This window comes from Penicillium lagena (assembly GCF_028827675.1).
Source record: "Penicillium lagena strain IBT 129212 chromosome Unknown utg000006l_segment0_segment0, whole genome shotgun sequence".
In the NCBI taxonomy this organism is placed as follows: Eukaryota; Fungi; Ascomycota; class Eurotiomycetes; order Eurotiales; family Aspergillaceae; genus Penicillium; species Penicillium lagena.
In genome coordinates, this window is record NW_026623227.1 from 3073437 (window position 1) to 3097706 (window position 24270).

Genomic DNA, 24270 nt, shown 5'->3' on the forward strand with positions numbered 1-24270 from the left:
AGATTCACCATCGAACATTCATTATTTGGCTCAACTCACTGATTCCGAACTAGTAAAATAACAGATATATAATATAAAAAAGAAAAAGACAAGGAGACAAGGAAAAGGAAAGGACAACGGTGGTAGTGAAGGCTACTAGATATTGTGACCAAGTAGCGCCCCATTTAGTAAAACTCAGTGTCCCTACTCTATCACACAAAAGCAGAACCCAATAACTGACTGCTAGGAATGAGATCTTCTGCGCTTTCTGAGAGGCAAAAGCACAACGACCAAAGCGTATACAATTCCGACGATTCCAGCGACCACGCTATACGCAATAACTGCCCCAACCGGAGCAATCGAGAGGCCGATGTCTGTTAGGCGAAAGCCTAGACCAGCATTAATAATGCCGAGAGCCATAAGACACCGACCAAGCCATCGGTGCAAGTAAGCAAACACACTCCTGTCCCCGGTTTTGCGAAAATACCTGTGTTGAAGAAAGCCCATAGCAGGCTGAAAAAGGATAAGGCATGGGACAGTTACCATTCCGATAATCGGATGATAGGTCTGTATCAAGTCAAGGCTTTTTGCCATTTTGATGCCAATTCCCATCCCGGCAATTGCCAAAGCGAGAGTAAAAAGCTGGAAAGCAGCATGAACATAGACAATCTTCGAATATGGAACAATATGAAGCATGAGAGCAAATGAAGGGAAAAATATAACAAAGACCAGTATCATAATAGTAGCATGAGCCTTCCGGAGCCTGTAAACAGACCCAGTGCTCACAGACGAAATCGAACTTGATGACGAACTTGAAGCCGTAGTGTTCGAGTTTGTAAATGGGTTGTCAGATGTGCCACCGGTTGCTTGTTGAAGATCTATACCAGCAATCCCCTCGGCGTCGTGGATGGTGATTGATGCAGATAAGCTGTTTGTGTTGAGTGGGCTCCCGTATTTCACTGCCCAAAGCCATGGACTCGACGAACTGCTCGGGTTTTCACTTCCACCAGGCCAGGTAAGACAGCTATCGCATCGGATGTTTGCGGTCATAACTCCATTGCTGATCCCACTACCGTTCAAGACTGATAATTGGGCTTTGGAGTTATACAGTGGCTCAACATGCTCCACGCCCAGTCGCGGGGAGACAGTAACATTATTGCCGTCGCTAGATGCATAGACGATGAATATATTTGCTCCTTGCATTTGAGCGCCCTGGCCCCATGCAAACCACTGAAGCTCGCTCGTGGACTTCAGTTGGAAATAAATCGGCCCCGAGCCGGAGGACACGGTGGATTGGGGTATATTAACACTATAGGTGATTCCACTTTGCCCGGGGGGCGAGAATGTTTGTAACTGAGCCAGGGTGGAAACGGACATAAAAAGCCAGAAATAACTGTATTTTCTCGTCATTTCGAAGCGATGGTCGTGTGCACTTTATCCGTCAGGAGAAAGAGCTGAGATGTAATTGCCTTGTCGCGATACCTCAGCAAATTTATTATATGAATCCACGCTATCGCCGTAGGTTATATCCGGACAGGCGGTACGTGTCCATTGTCCTAGCTAAATGCCGCAAGCAGTTTGTGGGTCTAGAGCCGTCAGGGTTACCGGAACACTTGGCATGGCGCGTCATGGCTTGCCAACCAATGTCCAAATGCGGCAGCTCGAAACAATCGATTATTTTCCAAAAAAAATTGTGCAAATTTTGTGGTTAAGTCATTGATTTTCCGATCGCACCATGAGAGTTTAAGGGTCGCCAATAGCTTTTGGCTTCATCATAATCTCGTGTTGGTCTGGGCGTTCTTCGCGCCAAAAATCTTATCAGAGCTGTTCCGTGCTCCGCCTCCAGAAAATGATTTTGACTTTGTCAGCTGGCCCGAATGCGGGATGACGAGCCATGTCTCAAACCGGTATCCTGTATAATCGGCCGGTCTAGGTCAAGCATTGTGGTGTTGCGATGGATTTAACGATCGAAGCTGCCTTCCGTCGTTTTGTGGTTGATCCAATACGGCGACGATACGCATTCTCTATTCTAAGCAATCAAAAACTTAGACCCTCGTGAAAGGAGGAGATCAGCTTCTGAAGGGAATTGTAACTGACATTAAGCTTCCTTGTGCTGATGGTGCCGTGGCTACAGTTAAAGCCTCCAAACATCACTGTAAAACTTGAGGCACCTATGGTAGTGCACGCGTATCGTTCTTTTTGAGCACATAAAGGAAACCTTCCTCCGCTCCGAAATGATCTCCGGGCTTTCCCTGCAAACCTTTGCCTGGAATTTTGCATCTAATTCAGTGGCAACAATGATCAAAACGTTTGTGTGTACCCTCACACTTTTGTGGCTGCCCCTTGTTGGTGCCCAGTACGGAGGAGGAGGAGGTGGTGGTGGTGGTGGAACTTCTAGCGATACTACTACTACTACGACCACTGCAAGTCCAACAGCGAGTGGCTCAACATCAAGTGCCACTCAAATGGTTGATGTTGGCGAAGACGGCTTTACCTTTGATCCTGACACTATCCACGTTCCTTCGGGTGGCGTAGTCGAGTTCCATTTCTATCCAGGCGATCACTCGGTAGTTCAGGCCGCTTTTAACAACCCATGCCATCCTATGAGCGATACTAGCTTCTTCAGTGGATTTATGGCATCTGCCCACGACGGATCGGTAAGTTCATGAACCTTGTTTCAACTTGTATCACTCCTGACGATTTAGCCCGTTTGGAGCTTGACCGTTAATGATACAAATCCGATCTGGTTCTACTGCGGCCAGGTCGGACATTGTCAAGCCGGGATGGTTGGTGTGATTAACCCTTCGTAAGCATACCAGTGGTCACAAAGTATTAGACGCAATAACGAAATCTCTCATTAACCTTAGTGGCTCGGACACTCTTGATGCATTCAAGTCGGCAGCTTCGAGTGCAAATGGCGACAGCGTACCATCCGCGGCGCAAGGCGGCATTCTCGGTACACCGAGTTCTAGTCAGTCAAGCACTGCCTCCAGCAGTATGTCTGCTACAAGCAGTTCAGCCACTAGCAGCAGTATGACTACCACCAACAGCCCGTCTACTGCCAGTGGGTCACCAACCAAGACAGCTAGCTCCAGTCCTAGCACCACGAGCGCTACGAATGTGGCAGGAAAATTGGATGTTTCAACTGATCTGGGTGTCTTGTCCATTATTACTTTAATGCTGGCTATGTTCCTGATGTAGTTTCGGGTTCGGGGTCATTAATGTGGTGCTGAGATTGATCAATGTCCACTACAGAGACATCCCATGCACATGGAAAGGGAAAAACGGGGTTTGTTCAACCATGGCGATAATTCCGCCCAGAATGAAAGGGATCAAAATATTCGAGACGAGAACCTTCTGTGTTTCCGCGTATCTAATTAGTGAGTAATGGCAGGCGCTATCCTTTGATTTATGTAATTCAGTTGAGCAGATCACAGACAAGGTGCAATGGCAGTAGAACAGAGAGATGATTTGAGGGTCAATCAACCAGCCCCGACGATTAGCCGAATGCCGGGTCGTCGTTCGGGAAGACAACCTATTGCTCAACATTTTTCTAATCTAACCAAATGTTACTCTTCATTATTTTTGGAGGGTTTGCTCATTTCCCTACATTGGTCATGCGGTATCGGATGTGTAGGGCAAATAAACAGACATGTAGTGCACGTAGAAGCTTGTAGGAGGAAATCATCACCGTGTTGATGTTTGAAGGCAGGTAGCCCGTCTCAAGCGACTACATCACCCGACCTACAACCAAGACCGTCGACGGGTGCTCGATCGTGTCCTATAGACTAAATGACTGGGGACACCGATAAAACACGCGTTTGTTATGGTGACACTATCTGCTACCGCGGCAGACTGTTTTATTGCCTATTGCCTATGGGTGTCAAGCCGCGTTGAGGCATGGAAGCGCGGTCAAATGCCGTGGAGGATTACCGACCCCTCTCCGCGAGGCAATGATAGGCGAGTTCATAAAGTCAGATTGGGAGGGCGGCCGGTGTGAGAGGCTGGCCTGGGGTGCGGGGAGAATCCGGGGTTGATGTGGACCCGGGGGGGCAAGTGTCAGCTCCATGATTTCTATTGCACTGGCCATGACGGTGATGATAAGGGGTGCACCGGGAGTGGGACAAAGAGAGTTTGCCTTTGCTCGTGGCTGTCAGCCTGCTCTGGCGACCGGCAAATGTTGATCTGACGCGACTCCCGGCCCAATTCCGCACCTCCTGCGCTCAGAGCTGCCCTTGTATTTAAAACAGACTCGCCCCCAGGCACAGGGGCCTGCACCGACAGCAGGTCTCGTCTCGCATCTAGTTGAAGTTGCCCAACATGGAGATGAATTATGATGAAAACGTAAGTCGGTCGTTCTGGGCGTGTACCGCGCGCGCTAACCCTCGACCGCGATGCAGACGCTCCGTCAGTATGTACCGCCAGCGGTCGCGAAAACGGTCGTGGTCACTAATCGCGTTGATGCAGGCTGGAGGCGGAGCTGGGGACGACGATTTATCCTGGGACGGAGATCATGGCTGATGTCGGCTCGCATCATTTCGTGAAATCATCGTCCAATTCCGATCGCGTGCTGGTGCCCCAGCCGTCGCAAGATCCCCATGATCCTCTAGTAGGTGCGGTCTGGCATGAAAATGAGATGACTGACTGAGAATGGCCTAGAATTGGAACCGATTCTGGAAAATGAGCGCAATGGCGATCGCCACGGCCACCTCGTTCATGCAGGGAATGGGCCCGTTGGCCCTGGCGCCCATGTTTCCTCAGCTGATGGAATCCTTTAATTCAGACCTCGCCGGGGTGGTGCAATTCACGGGAGTCTGTATCCTAGTGCTGGGATTCAGCAATTTCTTCTGGTCGGTCATCCATCACCTCTCCCGCAGACGTTCTCGCTCATCGGGCATTGTGCAGGGTCCCCATCCAGACGGCTTACGGCCGACGAACCGTCCTGATTTTTTCCACATTGATATGTCTCGTCAGTAACGTTTGGAGAGCAGTCGCACCCACCTATGGGAGCTACATGGGCGCCTGTGTTCTCAACGGCTTCGGTGCTGGCCCTGCCGAGGTATGGCGACTTGCTTCTGCTCGGGATACTTTCTGACCGCAGCACTAGACGGCACAACCGGAGATTATTGCGGACATCATGTTCCTGCACGAGCGCGGGGCCTACAACACTCTCTACTTTACATTTTACTTCGGATCGCTCATGGTACGAGCTCATGCAATCTAAGACGAATTGGCTGTTCTGACATCTGACAGGTCGGGCCGATCATCTCTGGCCCTATGGCCGAACACGTTGGCTGGCGTAGTTTCTTCTGGCTGAATGTCGGCCTTTTTGGTGTCCTTCTCCTTTTCCAGATCTTCCTCTTCCCCGAAACAAAGTGGCACCGCGTTCACCCCAGTGAGGTTGCCCGTGAGGAGAATGCTTCGGCCCCGGCTGCGAGCGAGTCTGAACCAGAGAAGCTAGTCGAAGATAGCAAGCGGGAGAATACTAACGTGGAGGATGCCACAGAGCGAGACCCATGGCTGGGCCGGGGACGGCCATCAAAGAAGCAGTTCAAGATGTGGCAGTTGGATGGCAATAATATCAAGACCACGTTCATCAGCTTCTGGATCCCGTGGAAGCTGTTGTCTTTCCCGATTGTCGAGCTGGCTGCTTTCATCGTGTCGTGGTCGGCCAGCTGCTTCCTGACTCTGAACCTGACGCAAAGTCAAGCCTTCGCAGAACCTCCATACAACTTCAACAGCCAAACAATCGGGTTTTTCAACTTTGCCATCCTTATTGGTGCCCTCATCGGCTTGGCCACAAATGGCCCCTTCTCCGACTGGATCTCGATGAAAGCCACGAAGAAGAACGGCGGCATTCGTGAACCGGAGATGCGATTGCCGGCCATGATTCCGTATGTGATTATCTCCATCATTGGGAATTTCGTTGTCGCGTTTGGATACCAGTATAAATGGGACTGGCGAGTAAGTTTCCCCACCGCCTTTCCATGGCAAATCTCACTTGCTCACCTCCCTACCAGGCAATTGTAATCGTCGGTTATACCGCGGCGGGCATTCAGGTCGCAGCGCTCCCTGCCATTTCCAGCACTTATGCAGTGGACAGCTACAAGCCGGTGGCCGGCTCGGTTTTCGTGGCCATCACCGTCAACAAGAACGTCTGGGGATACGGCTTCAGCAAATTCATCACTCCGTGGGTGGTAGAGAGTGGATTCGTCAAGCCGATCATGATGAACATGAGTTTGGCGGCGCTATGGTGTTTCTGCGCCATCCCCTTTTACTTTTGGGGCAAGAAGCTCCGGGGCTTGACCGCCAAGTCTTCTGTACATAAGATGTAAATTCGTAGCTTGGCTGGTTGGATATAGCAGGCAAACAAATGCGTGAGAACCGAATTTCAAGATGCATCATGCCCAGGTCATTGAGGGAGTTTAGATATCGTCATCATCAGGGTCGTAAAGGTCAAGGTCAAGCAAAGCCTTGGGTTTTGCTTTTGGTTGGGCTGGTGCAGCCGCTCTCGGTGCCCCACTGGCCGATGAGCCTGCGTGTACAGCGGCTTTCGCAGCCTCGTCTGCCTGCCGAGTGCTGTCCTCCACCGGAGCTGGAGCTGGACCTTCCGCAGCGCCCAGTCCTTGAGCTTCGCGTATCAATCGATCCACTTCCTTATCAGCATCCTCGCCAGCCGCAAGCTGAACCTGGCCCATTAAGCCCATGCGTATACGCTCCTCGGTCGGATATGGGAGCATGTAGACTTCGCGAGTGACATTTGCGGAATCATCCAGCCATTGCGTCGCGTTCTTCGTGACCGACGATACCGGCTCTCTCTCCTCCGCTGTCGGCTCTCCGTTAGTGCCTCCCATGGTCACGTCTCGATCGGCGATTTGCTTTTGAGTCTCCAGGCGCTTTCCAATACCGCTGCCAGCATCTGCCGCGGCTTCATGGTTGTATTTGCTGATGCGACGGGCAAAATCAAGAAGCAATTTGTAGTCAATCTCGTTTATGCCTTTGGGCGCCGAGATTTTATCTTCGTCGTCGTCCTCCGTTGAATCAGAGTCGCTGTCGCTTTCTCCGTCATCGCCGCATGCCGTTTGGGCCTCCTTGTCGAACTCTTCAATCTCCCTCACAATGCCCTTGACTCGATCCTCCAATTGCTGTGCTTCTGATCGGAGTCGTAAAATTTTTGCGTAGTTCTCTTGGTGTTTCCGCAGGGTCTCAATGGCTGAGGATAGTGCGTCGTCTGCATCGAGAAGGGCGAGTGCAGCAGCTGGTGCCCCTGCGGCGGCGGGAGACGTAGTGAGAGTTGTCAGGAGAGCATTGAGCTTGGATTCGACGCTGGATAGGGAGGATTGAACGAGGGCATTCATCTTCGAAGTTGTTTTGCGGGTTGTTTAGAGCTCAGAGCGAAGGTGATGGAAGTACGAAGAAGCTGTCAAGGAAAGGGGAGCGGATGAAGAGTATGGTGGTTTCTCTTCCCAAGCCCAGCTGTGCCCCCCGGTGGATTGAATGGATTCGGGACCGTGGAAGACAGAAACAAAGCCAGGAGGAGCGAAGCAGGAACGTGGGGATGGGAGAGCAGCGGGTCACGTGTCCGCTTCTTAGATTACCCAGTGAGCGAGAGGCTGGATGTTTGACCAGCATTTACTCCGAGGCCTGACTGCATAGCGCTAACCAAACAATGGCTGAGAATTCCCAGCTGCCCTCGGCCATCCCAGTGGAACTAGCAGTGAATGTCACTTTGCAACCGCCACTCTCGCGATGTGGGCATGGCCCGGGCCTAATTCTTCTACGTCCGGCATGCTATGCGGGCTGTCAGCAAGACAACAAAAGTCTTGATCCCGAGCCGCTGCAAAAGTGGGCAGAAGAAAGCTTTGCAGTGGTGCAGATTACTGTCGATGTGCAGTCTAGCAAGGACCTGGCCACTCTGTTGGCTTTGATCAAAACAGCCAAGGACGGACTCGCCGCCCTCCCCGAGTGTGATCCGGGCAAATTCGGGCTGATTGGTATGAGATTCGTAATCGATGGAACATTCGGACCTAACGGTTTGTAGTGTATGGCTCGAAAAGTGACTATGATCCAGAATTTGAGGAAGGGTTGTGTGAGATCTTGGCTGTCGACAACCCGGAGTCGGCCGTCTACTTTGACTCGTGGAATACCCCCGATCGCCCGATGTCGATGCTGCATGCCTCATTGCCCGTGGAAGACCCGCCTCAGAGCGACAAAACTCAGGTTGTCCATGTATATCCCGATATCTCTTCTCCTGCCTTCACGATCCCCGGCCATCCAAAGTTCAAGATCTCGACCGCAGGAGTTGCCCACACGCGGAGCGTGGCATTTATCAAGAAACATCTGAACGGGCCATATTTTGACCTTGAAAAGATTTGGGATGAGCATACCTACTATGAATTTGGCGACCGTTCTGTCGAAAAGACGATGGCTACCATGGTGCAGGAGCCTTACGTGAATCATGTTCCCACGGTATGTATTTCAGGAACATCTCTTGATTGAAGTATTCCATTAAAAAGTAACAGTTGACTGGTGGAATTGGACGAGCACGGCTAAGCCATTTCTATCTGAACCACTTCATCTTTGCCAATCCGGACGACACGACTCTAGAACTCATTAGCCGGACGGTGGGTTCCGACCGCATTGTGGACGAGTTTATCTGCTGCTTAACTCATGACAAGCATATTCCTTGGCTGTAAGTAAATTTGTTTCTGTCTATGCGACGAGAGATAAAGCTGATGCTTCACATCTAGTATCCCGGGGATTCCACCGACGGGCAAACCTCTTCGGATTCCCTTCACGTCTGTAGTCAACATTCGAGGAGACCGGCTCTACCACGAGCATATTGCATGGGACCAAGCAACTGTTCTGGTTCAGTTAGGACTGATGCCCGAGTACCTTCCCTTCCCTTACGCTCTCCCAGATGGAAAGCTACCAGCACCTGGGAACCGATTTGAGTACCGCGTGCCAGCAGCAGGTGTGGAATCCGCTCAGAAGCTAGAGAATGAGTATGAAGTGCCATCGAACGAGATGTTCGCATATAAGATTCGGGAAGTGATGGACCGTTAGAAATTGCAACGAGTCGTATAAATTTGTGCTCCTAGCTCGCTCGAAATTTGAGGAACAGAATTCTCTCTGGCTCATTATTCCTTCTAGTATTTAGATACCAGATTTCGTTTATTCTAGGCAACACTTTGACAAGGCTGGTGGGTCCATGGGCCCCGCATCCCACATCAGGAGTATTGGCCTGTGCCAGTCATGGACTCGTAGAATGTGGCTTAGTACGGAGCTCGGATAAAGGGCCCGATTGAGCGTAGCACCCGCGCAGTGTGTCTGAGAAGCACCGCTCGTATGGGTAGCGGATCGCGAAACCCCGCACTATTCAGGCCTCGGATCGAGCCGAATTCATCATTGACACCATATTGCTTTGCCAATTTCTTTTCGCAGGGCATTCGCAGTGACAATTCTTTGATGAGAGCGCTAGAAAATACTTGTTCACAACTATTCGGTGCGCGAGCCACGGACCAGGACTGACATCTTCGATCTTTATACCAAAACAAGAGTTGAATATACCGGCTAACTTCGCTGAATTAATATGAGCCCCGCTCCAAAGTTCACATGGCCTTGGTCTTAGTCTTGCAGCTTGCATAGATTGGCTCCATAGATGCGCTCATACCCCTCCCGAGACATATAAGGTCTGAGGCCGACTGGACTGCCTGTAGCGGTGTAACAAACGAGTCAATATGGTCTTTTCACTGCACTTCTTGCTGCTGGTGTCGGTCTGTGTTGCATCTAAATTGCCCATCGTTGATCTTGGATACGAGCTCCATCAGGCGTTTTCTTTCAATGTACACGCAACTCTCAATTTACCAAGTTTTTGAAAGGCTGACAGTATGATCAGAGCTCTCTTGGCCTCTACAACTTTAGCAATATCCGCTATGCTGCGCCGCCGCTTGGTGATCTAAGATTTAGGGCACCCGCTCTGCCAACGACGAACCGCTCACAGGTCCAGAATGGCTCTGTTGGTATAGTGTGCCCTTCAGCAGAACCGATATGGGAAGAAGATATTGCGGAGCCATTCCTTCTAAGTATCCTATACAATACCACCTTTAACCAGTCAACCAACATCTCTTCCTATCCGTATACGCCTCCCAAGCTGGATCCTCGGACCACTGAGGACTGCTTATTCTTGGATGTCGTTGTTCCGAAACATATCTTTGATCGTGCCCAGAATAAATCCTATGTTCCAAATTCTAAACTAGCTCCGGTGCTGGTGTGGATCTATGGCGGAGGCTATACTATGGGAGATAAAAGTTCGTCGGACGCTTCTGGCTTGGTCCACCGCAGTACAGTCTCAGGTGATGGCATTATTTTTGTTGCAATGAACTATCGGGTAAGTCTGAAAGCAAGTATTGTGCACCAGGATATCTAACTTGTCATGCATTGACAGCTGGGCGCTTTTGGATGGCTCTCTGGGAAAAGTCTCACGGCGAATGGGACAGCAAATGCAGCGCTCCATGACCAGCGTTTCGCACTGGACTGGGTATATAAAAACATCCATCTCTTTGGTGGAGACTCCCGACGAGTCACCATCATGGGAGAGTCTGCCGGTGGAGGATCAGTTATGCATCAGATCACGGCCTACGGTGGCAATGCAGGACCATCGCCGTTCCAACAAGCAATTGTTCAAAGTCCCGGCTGGGTCCCAATGCCGGAAGAAAAGCAGCAGGAACAGATATTGCAGCAATTCCTGTCCATCTTGAATGTCACTAGTGTGGAGGAGGCACGCCGCCTGCCGTCAAAGAAATTGATCGCTGCCAACGCGTATCAAGTGGGCACCAAATCCTATTATGGTTCATACACTTATGGGCCCGTCGTGGATGGTACTTTTGTTCCGGCACTCCCCGGACAACTTCTGCTGGAGGGCAACTTTGATCACAATCTCAATGTCATGGTCGGACACAATGCCGATGAAGGGCTCGTTTTTACCTCGCCAGCCAGTCGCAACAGCAGCGGTCTTGCGGCTCAACTAAAGCAAGAATTTGTGTATATACGCCCTAATGTGACCAAGCACATCACGCAGGTGCTGTACCCTCCAATTTATGACGGCACCTACGGATACACAAACGCTATTCAGCGCGATGCTTTTCTTGTCTCGGAGTTGATCTTCACTTGCAACACGGACTACATCAACCGGGCTTTCCACAACCAGACGTATGCCTACGAGTTCAGCATTCCCCCGGCACTGCATGGAGAGGACGTGGCCTACACCTTCTATAGCGATGGGGCAGGCGCTTCCGACTCGACTGTAACCAACGTCACCGTGGCAATGGTGATGCAGGACTGGTTCACTAGCTTTGTGCAGTCTGGCGCGCCTAATTCCAGTCTTGCTCCGATGTTCCACCGACACGGCCGCCGTGGGCAGTTGATGAATATCGCTAGCCATTCTATTTATCCTATGCGCGACCCCACGAACAATCCGCGGTGTCGCTTCTGGCAGACGGCACCTTACTATGAACCATCCTGATTCATTATGATTAGCTGTGACAGTCAATGCTTTGGATAAATATAGTCTGTGTAATTACTGTGCTGGCCAAAGGCGATTATATATATTTTTGGGGTACAGTAGCTACGGCGATGATCTAGTTCCGTTACGGAATTGCCCGATAAAGACCCAATTAGTTATTCCCCTCGAACTGAATTGTACCTAACTCATCACATTTCGGTGAAGAGCTTCTCCTCAGTTGTTCACCAACCAGCTTTAGGAGCCAAGCCACACCCAGAGGTGATGCATGATAGAGGCTAGTACCCCAGGCTGATCAGCGATCCTTCTGTTTGTTGATCAGCTGGCTGAAGATCATTCTATCATCGGGGCGTCGGATCGCGTATTTGCCGCTGCGGATACTGGCTCCCGGCCATGATCACAGAAAGGGTCTGAAACGGATTCAGGGCCCGAAAGAAACGATTTCTGGCCCCCATTTGTTCTCCGTCACAGCCTCGTATCCACAGAGCCGCACAATAGGCACCAGCGATTCGATCCGGCTACCTGCTCTTAAATATTGAACTAGGCACGATGCTCGTTCTATTTTTGCCACAACCCAGTTCACTCCTAGTAGCGCAAAGCCTTGGGCTTGGCAAATCAGGCCATCATCACAGCCTCAATCCGTGGGTTCGTTTAAGAACAAATCATACCCCCCGGGTCTCGTATTGGAACTCTATTCTCCGTCCATTTTTTCTCTCTCTCTTTTTTGTCCTGAACACGATGCGGGTTGCTTGGTGGTTCACTCTCTCCCTGAGCAGCGTCGCAGTCGCATCTCTGCCCAACGCCGACTCCAGCGCTCATGAATTACTTCTCCCGTATCTCCCCCACTCTTCTTACGACGACACTTCCCTTAAAAGCGCCGCAAAGTCCTATTTGGTAGGCACAATAATTGCTCTTTTTGAGGCTGCTCAAAATTCAACTAACACCCAATTAGTCAATAATCTGGTCCGTTCAAAATGGCATCGTCTGCGCCAACGACGATGCGATCTTTCCTCCATCAGCGTCTATGCGGCTACACGCGCCGCAGTATCGCAACTCAAACGAAGCTCTTCTAGATGATGACAGTATCCTGTCATATTCTTTGGATGTGCGCCCGCTGTCGACAGAAGGTTCGGGTATGGCCGCAGGCTTGCTGCGTCTCCGTGTAGAACTGCTCGACCTACACGGCAACCCCGTTACGACGAATGCGGTAGTGGTGGACCTTCTCAAGTCTAGCAATGGTGAAAATATCATCAAGAGTGTTGGGATTGGGCCCGGTAGCGCACTTCACGAGACTCACTCGGTGCCAAAGCCGCGGCCGTGGCAGATGAACTGGTGGAATTCGAAAGTAGACTCCTTGTTGAGCTACGTGCCGACTTCCTCTCAGAATGATGCTCCGCCATCGGGCACCACGAACTCTCCATATACGACGTCTACGCCCTATGCCGCTTCCAAGTCGATCCAAGGCGACAATATATACTCACCATTCCACGCTTCACCATCCCATACTGGATCGCGTTTTCTACACAATTCCCGGACTTGGCGCGCATTCGTGCTGCCCATTGCTCTCGGTGCGATGGCGGGTACGCTAGCCTACGCGGGCGGGTTTGTCATTGGGATGATTGGGATGTCCCTGTCCGCTCGGCGCAGTCAACGGTCTCGCCGACACCGCCGGCGCTCTCGGGTCTCATCCATTGATAATGAAATTTTTGTCGAAAAGAAGCGGGTGAGGATGCCTGATATTTATGAGACTGACTCGGAAGAGGTATGAGAGATGTCTCACTCTGCCATAGCACATGGCGGTTATCACATCATCTTTCGGCGTTCTTTGGCTTGGTTATGCATGGTTCCTCAGCATTTCATTCGTTTTTTCCCTATCTAGCGATCTGAGCAGAAGGCTCACGTGTATTTACTTATACCCCATTCGTTCTGCAATGCAATTCACCATTTGAACCTAAGACTTCAACACTGGCCGGCTGGCCCAATGGCAAGGCGCTTGACTACGAATCAAGAGATTGCAGGTTCGACCCCTGCGTCGGTCATTTTTTGCCCTTCAATTGGGCATGAAATCAGTTGTGGATGCCGTGAAAACTTTTTTCTTGCACTCGGGCCGGTGGATCGGGACCCACCGGATTGTACCGAACATTCCACGGCGACCACAGCGACGTACAGTTTTTTTCATCCAGGACAAAAAAAAGAGAAAATCAATCCTAGATTACATACATTATATCGTTCATCAGGAACGTAGGATGATCTAGGCTCCACGGATTTATTATCAAGATATGTTGCAGATGTTGCGACTACGGAACTCCGGTGAACGACCAGCCAACTCCGGAACCCTACTTCAGTTAATTATCAGCGAAGTCATCGCATCTAGTAGACTCGAAAGCCCAAGATCCAACAAGTATGAGAATCCATATTAATTGAAATAATAAGCCGTATAAATCGAGTCTCAAACAATCGAGTTTTTCAAAAAACACCCTTCAGCCCACCACGCTCAACACCGCCCCAAATCACAAACATGGGCTCAAAGCCTTTACCAGCATTTTCAGTCTGACATAGCGCCTCATTTCGAGGCAGCAATATCACATTCTCAGGATAGAGCCTCCCCAGAATAGCCAGAGTGACAACTGGATCAACGGCAGGAATCACATGGACACCACCTGCTTTGGCACTCAGGAGACCTGTGTTGGGTATCTTGAAGATGTCAGTGGGGCGGTGAACAATGACAGATGCCGGTGTCTTTTGAGGCTCAATCGTAGCATCGCTCAAGATCTCGGTGCTTTCTGGGAGATCATTGGATTGCCGTGCAAAGTATGAGTACCGATGCCCACGAGCAATTTGCCCTAGGTCAATAGCGGCACAATTCCCGCATTTAAATTCGATCCGTAGTTCAAGCTGAGATACATTCTCTGAAAAACGGAGTAGACCCACTGAGACATCCTCGACTAGAGGTGGCTCTTCTTCCGGGAAGCTAAGAGCAGACACGTCAATTGGCATACCTGCGGGTATCTCATGCCGAGGTGCAGAATAGTAGTCTTCGAACCGATAGTCGAATAAGATGTCTGTTGTGCTGGGTTCAATTCTCGCCGGAATATACTGCAGCAAATGCAGCGAGGTTGAACCACCAGCCAGGAACGCTGGCAGAACAGTCCCATGTGCATACTGAAAGCCATAACCAGCAGAGGCAGTGGAAAAGAGCTTTGGTGCCAAAAGTGTTTTGGCATAGGACATGACTCCCTTCTGGGTTGTATGCTTCGTGAGCATCTCGGCGAGAAACTGGGCCCTAGCAGACTCCAAATGGCGAATACCTCTCGCAGTCTTGCCGTCGATAGGTATGAGGACATCCTGGTAATTCTGAAATGGGAGAAGGGCATCACGAAGAAGGACCATCTGGTGCATGTACTCGTTGAATAACTGCATCAGGTGCGGTTGGCTTCGGTCACCAAACATCAAGTCCACGTTGGACGGAATGAGCAAGTGGCCCTCACAGGGACTGCGGAGATACATGCTGGGGTCAAGTGATTTGGATTGAGACTCGCGCGCCCACTCAACCAGCGACTTGCCGATTCGGGCTGCCTGGTCTTTCATTTCTTTTCGTGAAATATCGAGGGGTTCCGCGAGGCGGAGGGTGGCTTCGCGCGTATCGGTAGCCAGGTTGGCAGCGAGATTATCTAGAAGCCGAACACGAGAAGGCTTTGAATTTGGTGGATCGCTTCCCAATTGGTGGACTACGACGTCCAGCAAAGGTGCAAAACTCTCTACCAGCTGGCGTGGAGTATAGACGCCTGACTGCAAACCCCAAGCTTCAGCCAAGGAAGTAGTGTCATTCGTTCCGCCATCGGCTCTGGGCGAGATGTTGTGCCCGATCAGAATTCTTCCAAGCAGGCGATGCATATTGCCTGAAGCGGTAGTGGCAGCAATTTTGGAGATCATGTCGAAGGGTAATAGTAAGTAGATAAAAAAAATCAAGACAGCCGAATGCATCTGAGCGGCAGTGCATGTTGCAGAAACAACCTCCTTTTATATGTGATAGAGTTATTCATGGTTTGTCAGTGATCGGAGATGTTCAAGTCGATATCGGCCGGAGTTTTATGGTCGCGACCACCCAACTCCGATGGGCAGCTATCGGAAGCGGAGTGCGGATCAGAAATGTTCAAGTTTAATTGAGGATATTTGATTGAGTAATTTTTATAGGCAAGTTTGTTCGTATCAAGTGAGTTGTTCCAGAGCGCAAAGGACAATCAGATCTCGTAGCTCATCAGACCCTCCAAGACCCGGACTGCGAGTAAAACTCGTCCGCAGAAATTCTTTATTGAACTTTGACAGTAGATGCTGAAGGGTCATGCCCGCTACGCCCACAGAGTGTGAGGCGGATGGGTCAGTGGTCATCGGGGGGATATTGTTTTGCTGGAACTCCATGGTATAACTCCACTCTTGCTCGTTCCGCGCAGTCCAAAGAGTATGACTAGACGGCAAAGGCAAATTCCGGAGCATATTGTCGTCGAGTGGCTCATAATATATGGACTGTTTCCCGCTCTTAAAATCATAATTGCTCAGGAAATGTACAATATGGGCCAAGAATATAGTCCGTCGGGATGTTTCTGCAACCCGCCACTGCTCAAAAGTCTGCATTGGTGACACGCCTAAAGGTGCTAAAAGATCTTCGCTGGGGTCCTCGAGGTGGCATCGGGTATAATATTTCGTCATTTTAGCAAGGAAGGGGGATTTAAGACCTTTCGCGTTCGGCTTCTGCTTCCAGCTTTCAGTTTCTTGTTGTAACGATGCATTCAGTTCCAAAATTTCATATACCAGCATGGCGTGCAGAGCATCCCATTGCCGCATGCATCGGTAGGTTGGATAGGAATCAATCAACCTACGTCGCTCCACCTCCATTGTGCGTCTGGTAAAGCGCGCTCCGTCCTGCGTCTCCATAGCAGCTCCGCAGCAAATGGCCATGGAGGTTTTTTCTAGCGTTGTTATATCGGGGGTGTTTTCATCATACATTCCCTGATGGAGGAAGGGAGTACAATATTCATCGCGAAGAAGCGATTGGGGGTATTGGCACACCAGATGCACCAAGCCACGAAGGGTTGACTCTGCGGGTGGAGTGAGATCCGCGTCCAAGGCTTTTGAACTAGACAAGGGTCGGCTAAAGAGGTCTGGTGGAGAAACTAGGTTTTCTCCATGCATGAAATCGTACACCGAGTCCTGCTCGGCTTGGCCAGCCTCTGACGGCTGAGCCGCAGCTAAGAGAGCCGAGGGCGTAGGCAGATCCACGGGCAAGTCGAGACTATTGTTGTGCCAGCCGATCCCTTGTAGGTCCCAGTTTAGATTGCCTCCAGGTGAAATAAAATCTGAAGCTCTATCGACAGGCGTCTGCTGTGCGCTGCCTGTGCCAATCACACCCGAGGGCTGGGGGGCGTAGACGCAAGGAATGGCTCTCGTGGCACATCGGGAACATGTTGGGTGCGTGTAGCTGCATCTTGCTTTGGACTGGACGCATGCGTCGCAGGCCTTTCGACGCGTGGTTGACTTCTTTGGCCGCTGGCACCGCCGGCGATGACGCAGAAACAAGTCGCCTGTGCTGGCGTGTCAGTGGTGTGCTCAGCTACTACTAAGAGGAAGAGCCATACGCCGCTCATACGTCTTTAGGCAGTCGCAAACATACTGGTCCGGATTGATCTCCGTCATTATCTCCGGCCGGAATGATTAACAATCGACCCAGGTGAAGACACCCATGATAGCAACTAGTAGCTGATTAATGAAGGACTAGCTCTCACGTGATGAGCATTGTCTGTCAACAATCAATCAACCAATCAAACGGACGTTTAATATTAAATCTAATATTTTGACGATTACAATAATCATCGCGGAGTACCCGATCACGAGTCTTCCGATGTGGACTGTGGCTGTTGCCGTTCAGCCCAGCCACAACTGGCGGTGACTGGAAGCTGGATCAATAGCGCGTCCGTCTTTTGGATCTATCGCCGAACTAAGAAATGGATTAGCTGCCGATCACCCTGCGCCACCGAACATCTGGTTATGTATTTTGTCCTCGACTCCTTTAGTTCGGGTGGATACCTGGAATCAAGGATGAGGGCTTTGTGTCGTCCCAGGGCTCTTCTCATAGACGAACCCCAGGTAGTCCTGAATCAGCCAACTCGTCTATCTCTCTACAAGAAATATCATTCATCTTTGGGGGGTCGCCGCAGGGCCTGAGTTCCTCCTCACTGATCACAGCCCAGGGAAAATCCCTGGAAACTCAAACCATCATAATATTGGCCCAACTGAGCTGGATGGATCCTGGAGATCGAGACGGACCTATCACATCGGCACTGTCGCTCAACTAACATGCGAACTATCGCGACCGGGCGATCGATCCCTATTCCAGATCTCGATCCAGCTTTTCACCGAGCCAATCTGCCGCAAGGGTCTGCGGTGGATGACTTCATGTGGCCTTCAGGAACAGACCCGTGGAGTTTTTCACTAGCCACGTTGGCTGGGTAGCACAACAAGGAGAAATAGCTCGCCCACTCATGCATCATCTAGGCAATTCGCGCGGTCGATCCTCAATGTTGGCTGGGTAAACCGTGGGTTCTGATGGATCAGTCTTTCCGGTCTGGGGAAAGTGCTAGTGTTTCCGTCGACAAAGGGAGGGTGCATGCAGTGTTTTGATTCCAGCTAATTTCCCTGCTGGCCATTTATAAACGATGAGTATTCCCTGGAAACGACTTAGCTTTTCGTATTCCTAGCCTGTCTTGTCTACCTTGCGTTCTCTGCCCCCAACCGCTGCCAATTTCTATCGAATTGTGTTGATCCTGATCTGACCTTCCACAACCGACACCATGAAGTCCTTCTCTCCTGTTGCGCTGGCACTGTTCGCCGTTGTTGGCATGGTGACCGCGGCCGATATGAGCACCTCGGACTGCGCTGTGAGTGGCGCGCATCCTAACATGGTTGACTAGTAGTGCTAACATAATATATAGAACATGTGCATCTCAAACATGAATGCCAAGGCGTCCGAACTGGGCTGCTCGTCCGGCGATATGACCTGCCTGTGCAAGAGCCAGGACTACGAGTGGGGTGTTCGTGACTGCACCGACCAGGCCTGCCCTGGCTCCAGCCCGCAAGAGGCTGTCCAGATGGCTCTATCCAAATGCCCTGGTACGTTACCCTCGTAGGAGAATATGTGCCTAAACTGACCATGAATCCCTAGGCGGTTCCGGCTCAGGATCAGGATCTGGATCGGTATCTAGCTCTGGCGCTGCTGGTGGTGCGACGACCAGCATCATGACCGGTACCACCACGTTGACTGGCGCCAATGGCCAGCCCACGGCCACTTTGACCAACACTGAGACCGAGACCAAGACCGGCAATGAGCACCTGGTGAGACACTTGCACATCTTATATGATGATTCTTTACTGACTGCGACGCTAGACCACCATTACTTCGGGCACTGGAACCGATGCTACTACCTGGACCACCATGCAGACCGGCACCAAGACCAACACGGGTGCCTCTCAGACTGGCACTGGCAACGGATCTGGATCGGGCTCGGGCTCGGGCAGTAGCAATGGATCTGGCTCTGGCTCTGGCTCTGGCTCTGGCTCGGGCTCGGGCAGTGGCAATGGATCTGGCTCTGGCTCTGGCTCTGGCTCTGGCTCGGGCTCGGGCAGTGGCAATGGATCTGGCTCTGGCTCTGGCTCGGGCTCGGGCTCGGGCAACAAGGGCTCTAGCTCGACATCCACTGGTGCTGCTATGCCCATGGCCACCGTCGGCAGCGGTGCCGCAGTCCTGGGTCTGGCCGCGATGCTGGTGCTGTAAGCACTTTTGTTCCTATTGCAGAGTAATGATAATATTGGAGAGGAAGAAAGTATGTAGTACAAGGGTTAGCTAGCCCTTTTTAGTCCTAATGAAGTCATGCTCCACCCACATCACGATTCCCATGTGATTGACCATTGCAAGAATAGTACTACTGTGTAGTAGGTAACATTATCCAAACGGCGTAGTATCTCAATACCTGTGAATATTCAATAAAATTCGAGCCACCGGAATCATGACTTAATCAGTTTGTCCGAACCCTGTCTTCCGCGGGGAAACGGAGCGTCAGCAGACGTTGCTCTCAGTTTCCCGTTCACCCGGATCACCACCACCTTTTATTGCTTGCGACTTGCAAGCAACATTCCCTAGTCATTGACACTCATTCTGTCCCAATTTCTGATCGAACTGGATATAGCTACAGTGATTTCACTCCTATCTGTCTGTACCACCACTCGGCGCCCGTTTCACCGCCTCCCGAGCCGAGGCCCAAGTTATCCGGGGAAGCCCAAGGGAAACATCGGCTTCGCGCACACCGAGTCTCGGTTTCGGCCTTCATTCATTATTATATTTTTTTTTCTCAGCTTGTCCTTCCTCCTCCTTCCTTTCTTCCCATTCTCACTGCTCTCCTCTCCTCCCTTCCCTCTCGGCCTTCGCCTTTCCTCCAACCCCTCCTCTCCTCCGACTCCTCCCCAATCCCGCCCACAATGTCGACTTCCACCTCGCCCCCGCAGGAGCTCAAGGATGAAATCAAGGCCGTCGAGACCAAGGCTGTGAATCAGACCATTGTCCAGCTCCGTTCTCTCGCCGCTGGTGCTGCTGGTGGTCTCTGCGCCGTGGTGGTGGGACACCCCTTCGACCTGGTGAAGGTGCGCCTGCAGACTGCCGAGAAGGGCGTCTACTCAGGTGCCATAGATGTGGTGAAGAGAACAGTCGCCCGGGAGGGTCTGGCGCGTGTATGCATTCCTCGCAAGCAATTGATCTCTGGGGCTCTTGTTGACTGTTGGCTTAGGGACTGTACGCTGGTGTGTCAGCGCCGTTGGTAGGAGTGACTCCGATGTGTAAGTGCTTGCACCAACCGCTCCAATGGCTTGTGGACCGTCCAATTCAATGATCTTGAAACTAACATGATGTTGATTGAATAGTCGCCGTCAGCTTTTGGGTATGTAACCAAGCTCGCACCATGTCACACTGATTTTAACCACCTTGCTCCAGGGTTACGACGTGGGCAAGACTCTTGTCCGCAAGATGTCGGATGTTCCGGTGAAGCACAACACCCCCCAGTACTCGATCGCGCAGATCTCCGCCGCCGGTTTCTTCTCCGCGATCCCCATGACTTTGATTACCGCTCCCTTCGAGCGCGTCAAGGTGCTCCTCCAGATCCAGGGCCAGAACCCGCCGCCCCCGGGCCAGAAGCCCAAGTATTCTGGCGGCCTGGACGTGGTCCGTCAGCTATACAAGGAGGGTGGTGTTCGCAGTGTCTTCCGCGGCAGCGCCATGACCCTGGCGCGGGATGGTCCGGGATCCGCTGCTTACTTCGCGGCCTACGAGTACATCAAGCGGTCGCTGACCCCCAAGGACGAGAATGGCAACGTGACTGGTGAACTGTCCCTGCCCGCGGTCCTGACTGCCGGTGGTGCGGCCGGTATTGCCATGTGGATTCCGGTCTTCCCCGTCGACACGATCAAGTCCCGTCTGCAAAGTGCCCCCGGCAAGCCGACGATCGGCGGCACCATTAGCGCCGTGTATGCCAGTGGAGGCTTCAAGGCCTTCTTCCCCGGCTTTGGCCCAGCTTTGGCGCGTGCTGTGCCGGCCAACGCAGCTACTTTGTAAGTTTCCTGCACTCCAGATTCTGGACATGCTGCTGACCATGCGGAATAGCCTCGGTGTCGAGCTGGCCCACAAGTTCATGAAGAAGCTTTTTGACGACTAAATGATTCCTTCATGTTGTTGGGTTCTATATCCGTCGTTTCGTTTGTTTCTATGCAGCGTTCTCTTTTCGGCTGATTGGTCTTTTGTGCTGCTGAATATCATTATTCTAGAGATGTGTCGGGTCCTTCGAGCTCCGGTTGGTTTGTATAGAAGGATAGACTACATATTGTACAGGGCTAGGAATTGGAGGCAGTGTATTGTTTATGTATTTTCATATGACTCCACTACTCCTATGAGGCTCAGGCCGAAGTTGCCGAGACCCTCCACCGGCGTTCATTGGCAACAACACGATGCCGGCCCCGCCGCCACTGTTGGTTCTGACCTGTTTGCCTTGGGGGCTGTCTTGGCATGGACACTGCGTCTTTTCGTTGACCGAGTGAACTATGGATAGCAGATAATTGGTAGTTATTCCAGATTGCCTATTGATTTAGTAGATTGTTCTTATTGTATGTTATTGACATCCAAGTGAGGACCGAGGAAGGCGTGATTTGACAAGCTGGTACTTCTTAGGTACTTGGTTTGTGGGGTGCATCATCCGCGTGTGGCAAGTATCCGGCACGTACCGGGCGGTGCGGATTACGTTGGTCTCAGCCTCGTCAGCGCATCAGATAAATACTTACTCGTGTTTGGCCCCCTCCTCTTTTCTTCCCTTTCCATTATCCTCCACTTTCTCGCTATTCATCATGTCGACTATTAGTGGAACCGTCTTCCGTCGAGGCGCTGAGCTCGCCGCTGTTCATCTGAAGAGAGAGCCGTCTGACAATCAGCCCCGGACATCGCCATGGATGTTCGGCATCTTCGGGCTGACCATCCTCGCGCTCAGTGTGACCATATGGGCGGTATGTAGTATGTGTGCCCTTTGATCCGACTCAGCTAATCTCGTTGGCAGGTCCAATATACACTGGGCATGGTGGTCGCCACCTTGGCGGCGGTCGAGGATACCAACCCCGACATCTACGTCCGCATCGACAATAATAACGACGACCCCAATAAGCCCGTCAACCCGAACGAGCCCGAAATGGCCGCTTCCACCCCCCTCCAGCCCATCACCAGCAAGCTGCGCACGACCGTGCGGCATCTGCGCGGCCGAGGCGGGTTCTGGTCGCCGTTCCGCGGTCTTAGCATCTTCCTCGTCTACTCCCTCACTGGCGGCTTCATCTGGGCCTTGCTCCCCACCCGTGACTCGTTCCTCGGTCAGTTCCTCGTCCAGTGTTGCGTCAGCATGCTCCTGGCTACCTGGCAGATGGCCTGGGTGCACATCGTCATCTCCGAGCCCTCGCCCAAGCCCTTCTACCAGCGCATCCCCAGCTACCGGACCTGGCCGAAGATTGCCCCCGCGGTGGCTCTGCAGGATATCCTCACTGCAGCCGGCTTCTTCCTCCCGCTGGCTTTCCTCGAAGCTGTTGGTCTGATCGATTTTAAGACCCCCAAGAACGAGATTACGATGAAAATCGTGTGCAGCACCATGGCCGTCTATCTTATCCCAGCCCTGTTTGCCTTTTTGATTTCCATCCCCGCCCGTGGTATCTTCATCCGTGTTGCTGCGTCGATGCTTCCGGAGGAGGATGAGTCGATCGTGCCCTTTGACCGGTCCTTTGGTGGTAAGGTGAACCCCGCCATCACCGGCGGCAGTGGCTGTCTCAGCCTCACCGATGCGTGGGCTACCTTTGACTGGTCGGCTCGCGTCCGTTTTGGCAAAGTCATCGGTAAGACGGTTTTGATCCAGATGGCGCTGGCTGTTGCGGCTGGGGCTATCCTGGTTGGGGAGCTGATGCTGATGGGTCCTGGTGTCCTGGCTGTTGGCGCCCCTTCGGATCCCCAGGGCATGAGCATGTAGGCATCCGACAATCCTCTGATCCGTTGGATGAATGGCACTCCATGGCAAGAGAGAGGAGAGTCCAGTTGGATTGGACCTCTTCCTATGATTATATCGCCCCGTGTCACTCGCCATGAATGCTATATCTTGATCTGTCCATTCTTTGTTCCCATACAATGCTCAGTAGTTACTACTAGCAATGAATCTCCTCTGTATACCAAGCCCTAACGAACGAACCCATTGGGCGGGGCCTGACCCCGCTCACCGCCTTGCCTGCTTTTCCCCCCCTCAACTCTTTTCATCTGTTAGTTCTTCCCTGCACTACAATCATCCTCCATGCAATAACCGTGTTGGAAACCTTTCTGCTCTCAGTAGTGACCCAGCCTCTTTCTTTGCCTTGACCTCCCGTCATGGCGACCTCACCCGCCGGCCGTATGCTGTCCCGCCAGCTGCAACAGATGCAATCCGATAAGGACATTCCGGGGATCAGCTGTGGGCTGGCCGATAACAACGTCTTCGAGTGGGAGGTGATGCTGATGATCTCGGATGATGTTAAGTTGTACGGAGGTGAGTGGCCGCGTTCTGGCAGAGAAACCACCTCGTTGAACCCTCTGGTCAACCCTTTGATCGGCGGGAACAGCCCCTCTGCAGATCGTTCTGAACGTCCTCCGCTCGGCATAGACCCCCAAACTGACAGTCCTCTGGTAGGGGGTTTCTTCCGTGCTCGTCTGTCCTTCCCTTCAGAGTACCCGCACTTGCCACCCAAGATGAAGTTCGAGACGCCACTCTTCCACCCGAACAGTATGTGCCATCCGCCTGAAGTGTGGGCTACAAGCCGCTTCGGAGGCATCGACATAATACTAACTACCGAATCTAGTCTACCCCAACGGTGAAGTCTGCATCTCCATTCTGCACCCGCCCGAGGAGGACAAGTACGGCTACGAGTCTGCCGCTGAGCGCTGGTCTCCCGTGCAAACCCCCGAGACCATCCTTCTGTCCGTTATTTCCATGCTGTCCAGCCCCAACGACGAGAGTCCCGCCAACGTCGAAGCCGCCCGGTTATGGCGTGAGGATCCGGCCGAGTTCAAGAAGCGGGTGCGTCGGTGTGTCCGGGAGAGTCTGGGCGAGGAGTGAACGGGCTATTCGCACAGCCACACTCTGTGGACAGTGTGTCTCACTCACCTTGTTGCATCAAAGAGCGAG

The 24270-nt window shown here is 51.9% G+C and overlaps 14 protein-coding genes across 14 annotated transcripts; 9 read left to right on the top strand and 5 right to left on the bottom strand.

Moving 5' to 3' along the window:
* Positions 1–222: 222 nt before the first annotated feature.
* N7510_009392 (cytochrome and DOMON domain-containing protein) lies at positions 223–1389 on the bottom strand (the record flags this gene model as incomplete). The annotated part of the gene is made up of 1 exon (XM_056981317.1): positions 223–1389. One exon carries the CDS (start codon positions 1387–1389, stop codon positions 223–225), a length of 1167 nt encoding a protein of 388 aa, XP_056831526.1.
* A 1055-nt stretch (positions 1390–2444) lies between these two features.
* N7510_009393 (cupredoxin domain-containing protein) lies at positions 2445–3180 on the top strand (the record flags this gene model as incomplete). The annotated part of the gene is made up of 3 exons (XM_056981318.1): positions 2445–2636; positions 2685–2785; positions 2847–3180. 3 exons carry the CDS (start codon positions 2445–2447, stop codon positions 3178–3180), a joined length of 627 nt encoding a protein of 208 aa, XP_056831527.1.
* Positions 3181–3862: 682 nt separating this feature from the next.
* Positions 3863–4069, bottom strand: N7510_009394 (uncharacterized protein; the record flags this gene model as incomplete). Its single annotated transcript, XM_056981319.1, has 1 exon — positions 3863–4069. The coding sequence occupies one exon, from the start codon at positions 4067–4069 to the stop codon at positions 3863–3865; it is 207 nt and encodes a 68-aa protein (XP_056831528.1).
* A 304-nt stretch (positions 4070–4373) lies between these two features.
* Positions 4374–6314, top strand: N7510_009395 (putative MFS transporter; the record flags this gene model as incomplete). The annotated part of the gene is made up of 7 exons (XM_056981320.1): positions 4374–4390; positions 4447–4588; positions 4639–4829; positions 4885–5038; positions 5087–5182; positions 5233–5943; positions 6000–6314. The coding sequence occupies 7 exons, from the start codon at positions 4374–4376 to the stop codon at positions 6312–6314; spliced, it is 1626 nt and encodes a 541-aa protein (XP_056831529.1).
* A 90-nt stretch (positions 6315–6404) lies between these two features.
* Positions 6405–7337, bottom strand: N7510_009396 (uncharacterized protein; the record flags this gene model as incomplete). The annotated part of the gene is made up of 1 exon (XM_056981321.1): positions 6405–7337. One exon carries the CDS (start codon positions 7335–7337, stop codon positions 6405–6407), a length of 933 nt encoding a protein of 310 aa, XP_056831530.1.
* Positions 7338–7648: 311 nt separating this feature from the next.
* Positions 7649–9045, top strand: N7510_009397 (uncharacterized protein; the record flags this gene model as incomplete). Its single annotated transcript, XM_056981322.1, has 4 exons — positions 7649–7973; positions 8021–8448; positions 8502–8671; positions 8730–9045. 4 exons carry the CDS (start codon positions 7649–7651, stop codon positions 9043–9045), a joined length of 1239 nt encoding a protein of 412 aa, XP_056831531.1.
* A 674-nt stretch (positions 9046–9719) lies between these two features.
* Positions 9720–11503, top strand: N7510_009398 (uncharacterized protein; the record flags this gene model as incomplete). Its single annotated transcript, XM_056981323.1, has 3 exons — positions 9720–9824; positions 9878–10369; positions 10427–11503. The coding sequence occupies 3 exons, from the start codon at positions 9720–9722 to the stop codon at positions 11501–11503; spliced, it is 1674 nt and encodes a 557-aa protein (XP_056831532.1).
* Positions 11504–12238: 735 nt separating this feature from the next.
* Positions 12239–13268, top strand: N7510_009399 (uncharacterized protein; the record flags this gene model as incomplete). Its single annotated transcript, XM_056981324.1, has 2 exons — positions 12239–12394; positions 12453–13268. 2 exons carry the CDS (start codon positions 12239–12241, stop codon positions 13266–13268), a joined length of 972 nt encoding a protein of 323 aa, XP_056831533.1.
* Positions 13269–13966: 698 nt separating this feature from the next.
* On the bottom strand, positions 13967–15433 carry N7510_009400 (uncharacterized protein; the record flags this gene model as incomplete). Its single annotated transcript, XM_056981325.1, has 1 exon — positions 13967–15433. One exon carries the CDS (start codon positions 15431–15433, stop codon positions 13967–13969), a length of 1467 nt encoding a protein of 488 aa, XP_056831534.1.
* Positions 15434–15709: 276 nt separating this feature from the next.
* N7510_009401 (Zn(II)2Cys6 transcription factor domain-containing protein) lies at positions 15710–17191 on the bottom strand (the record flags this gene model as incomplete). Its single annotated transcript, XM_056981326.1, has 2 exons — positions 15710–17079; positions 17134–17191. The coding sequence occupies 2 exons, from the start codon at positions 17189–17191 to the stop codon at positions 15710–15712; spliced, it is 1428 nt and encodes a 475-aa protein (XP_056831535.1).
* Positions 17192–18345: 1154 nt separating this feature from the next.
* N7510_009402 (CFEM domain-containing protein) lies at positions 18346–19325 on the top strand (the record flags this gene model as incomplete). The annotated part of the gene is made up of 4 exons (XM_056981327.1): positions 18346–18432; positions 18487–18664; positions 18717–18886; positions 19230–19325. The coding sequence occupies 4 exons, from the start codon at positions 18346–18348 to the stop codon at positions 19323–19325; spliced, it is 531 nt and encodes a 176-aa protein (XP_056831536.1).
* Positions 19326–20026: 701 nt separating this feature from the next.
* Positions 20027–21252, top strand: N7510_009403 (carnitine:acyl carnitine antiporter; the record flags this gene model as incomplete). The annotated part of the gene is made up of 5 exons (XM_056981328.1): positions 20027–20275; positions 20332–20380; positions 20465–20481; positions 20535–21148; positions 21201–21252. 5 exons carry the CDS (start codon positions 20027–20029, stop codon positions 21250–21252), a joined length of 981 nt encoding a protein of 326 aa, XP_056831537.1.
* A 682-nt stretch (positions 21253–21934) lies between these two features.
* N7510_009404 (uncharacterized protein) lies at positions 21935–23088 on the top strand (the record flags this gene model as incomplete). Its single annotated transcript, XM_056981329.1, has 2 exons — positions 21935–22090; positions 22141–23088. The coding sequence occupies 2 exons, from the start codon at positions 21935–21937 to the stop codon at positions 23086–23088; spliced, it is 1104 nt and encodes a 367-aa protein (XP_056831538.1).
* Positions 23089–23477: 389 nt separating this feature from the next.
* On the top strand, positions 23478–24201 carry N7510_009405 (putative ubiquitin conjugating enzyme; the record flags this gene model as incomplete). The annotated part of the gene is made up of 2 exons (XM_056981330.1): positions 23478–23868; positions 23945–24201. 2 exons carry the CDS (start codon positions 23478–23480, stop codon positions 24199–24201), a joined length of 648 nt encoding a protein of 215 aa, XP_056831539.1.
* Between the last annotated feature and the right edge of the window lie 69 nt (positions 24202–24270).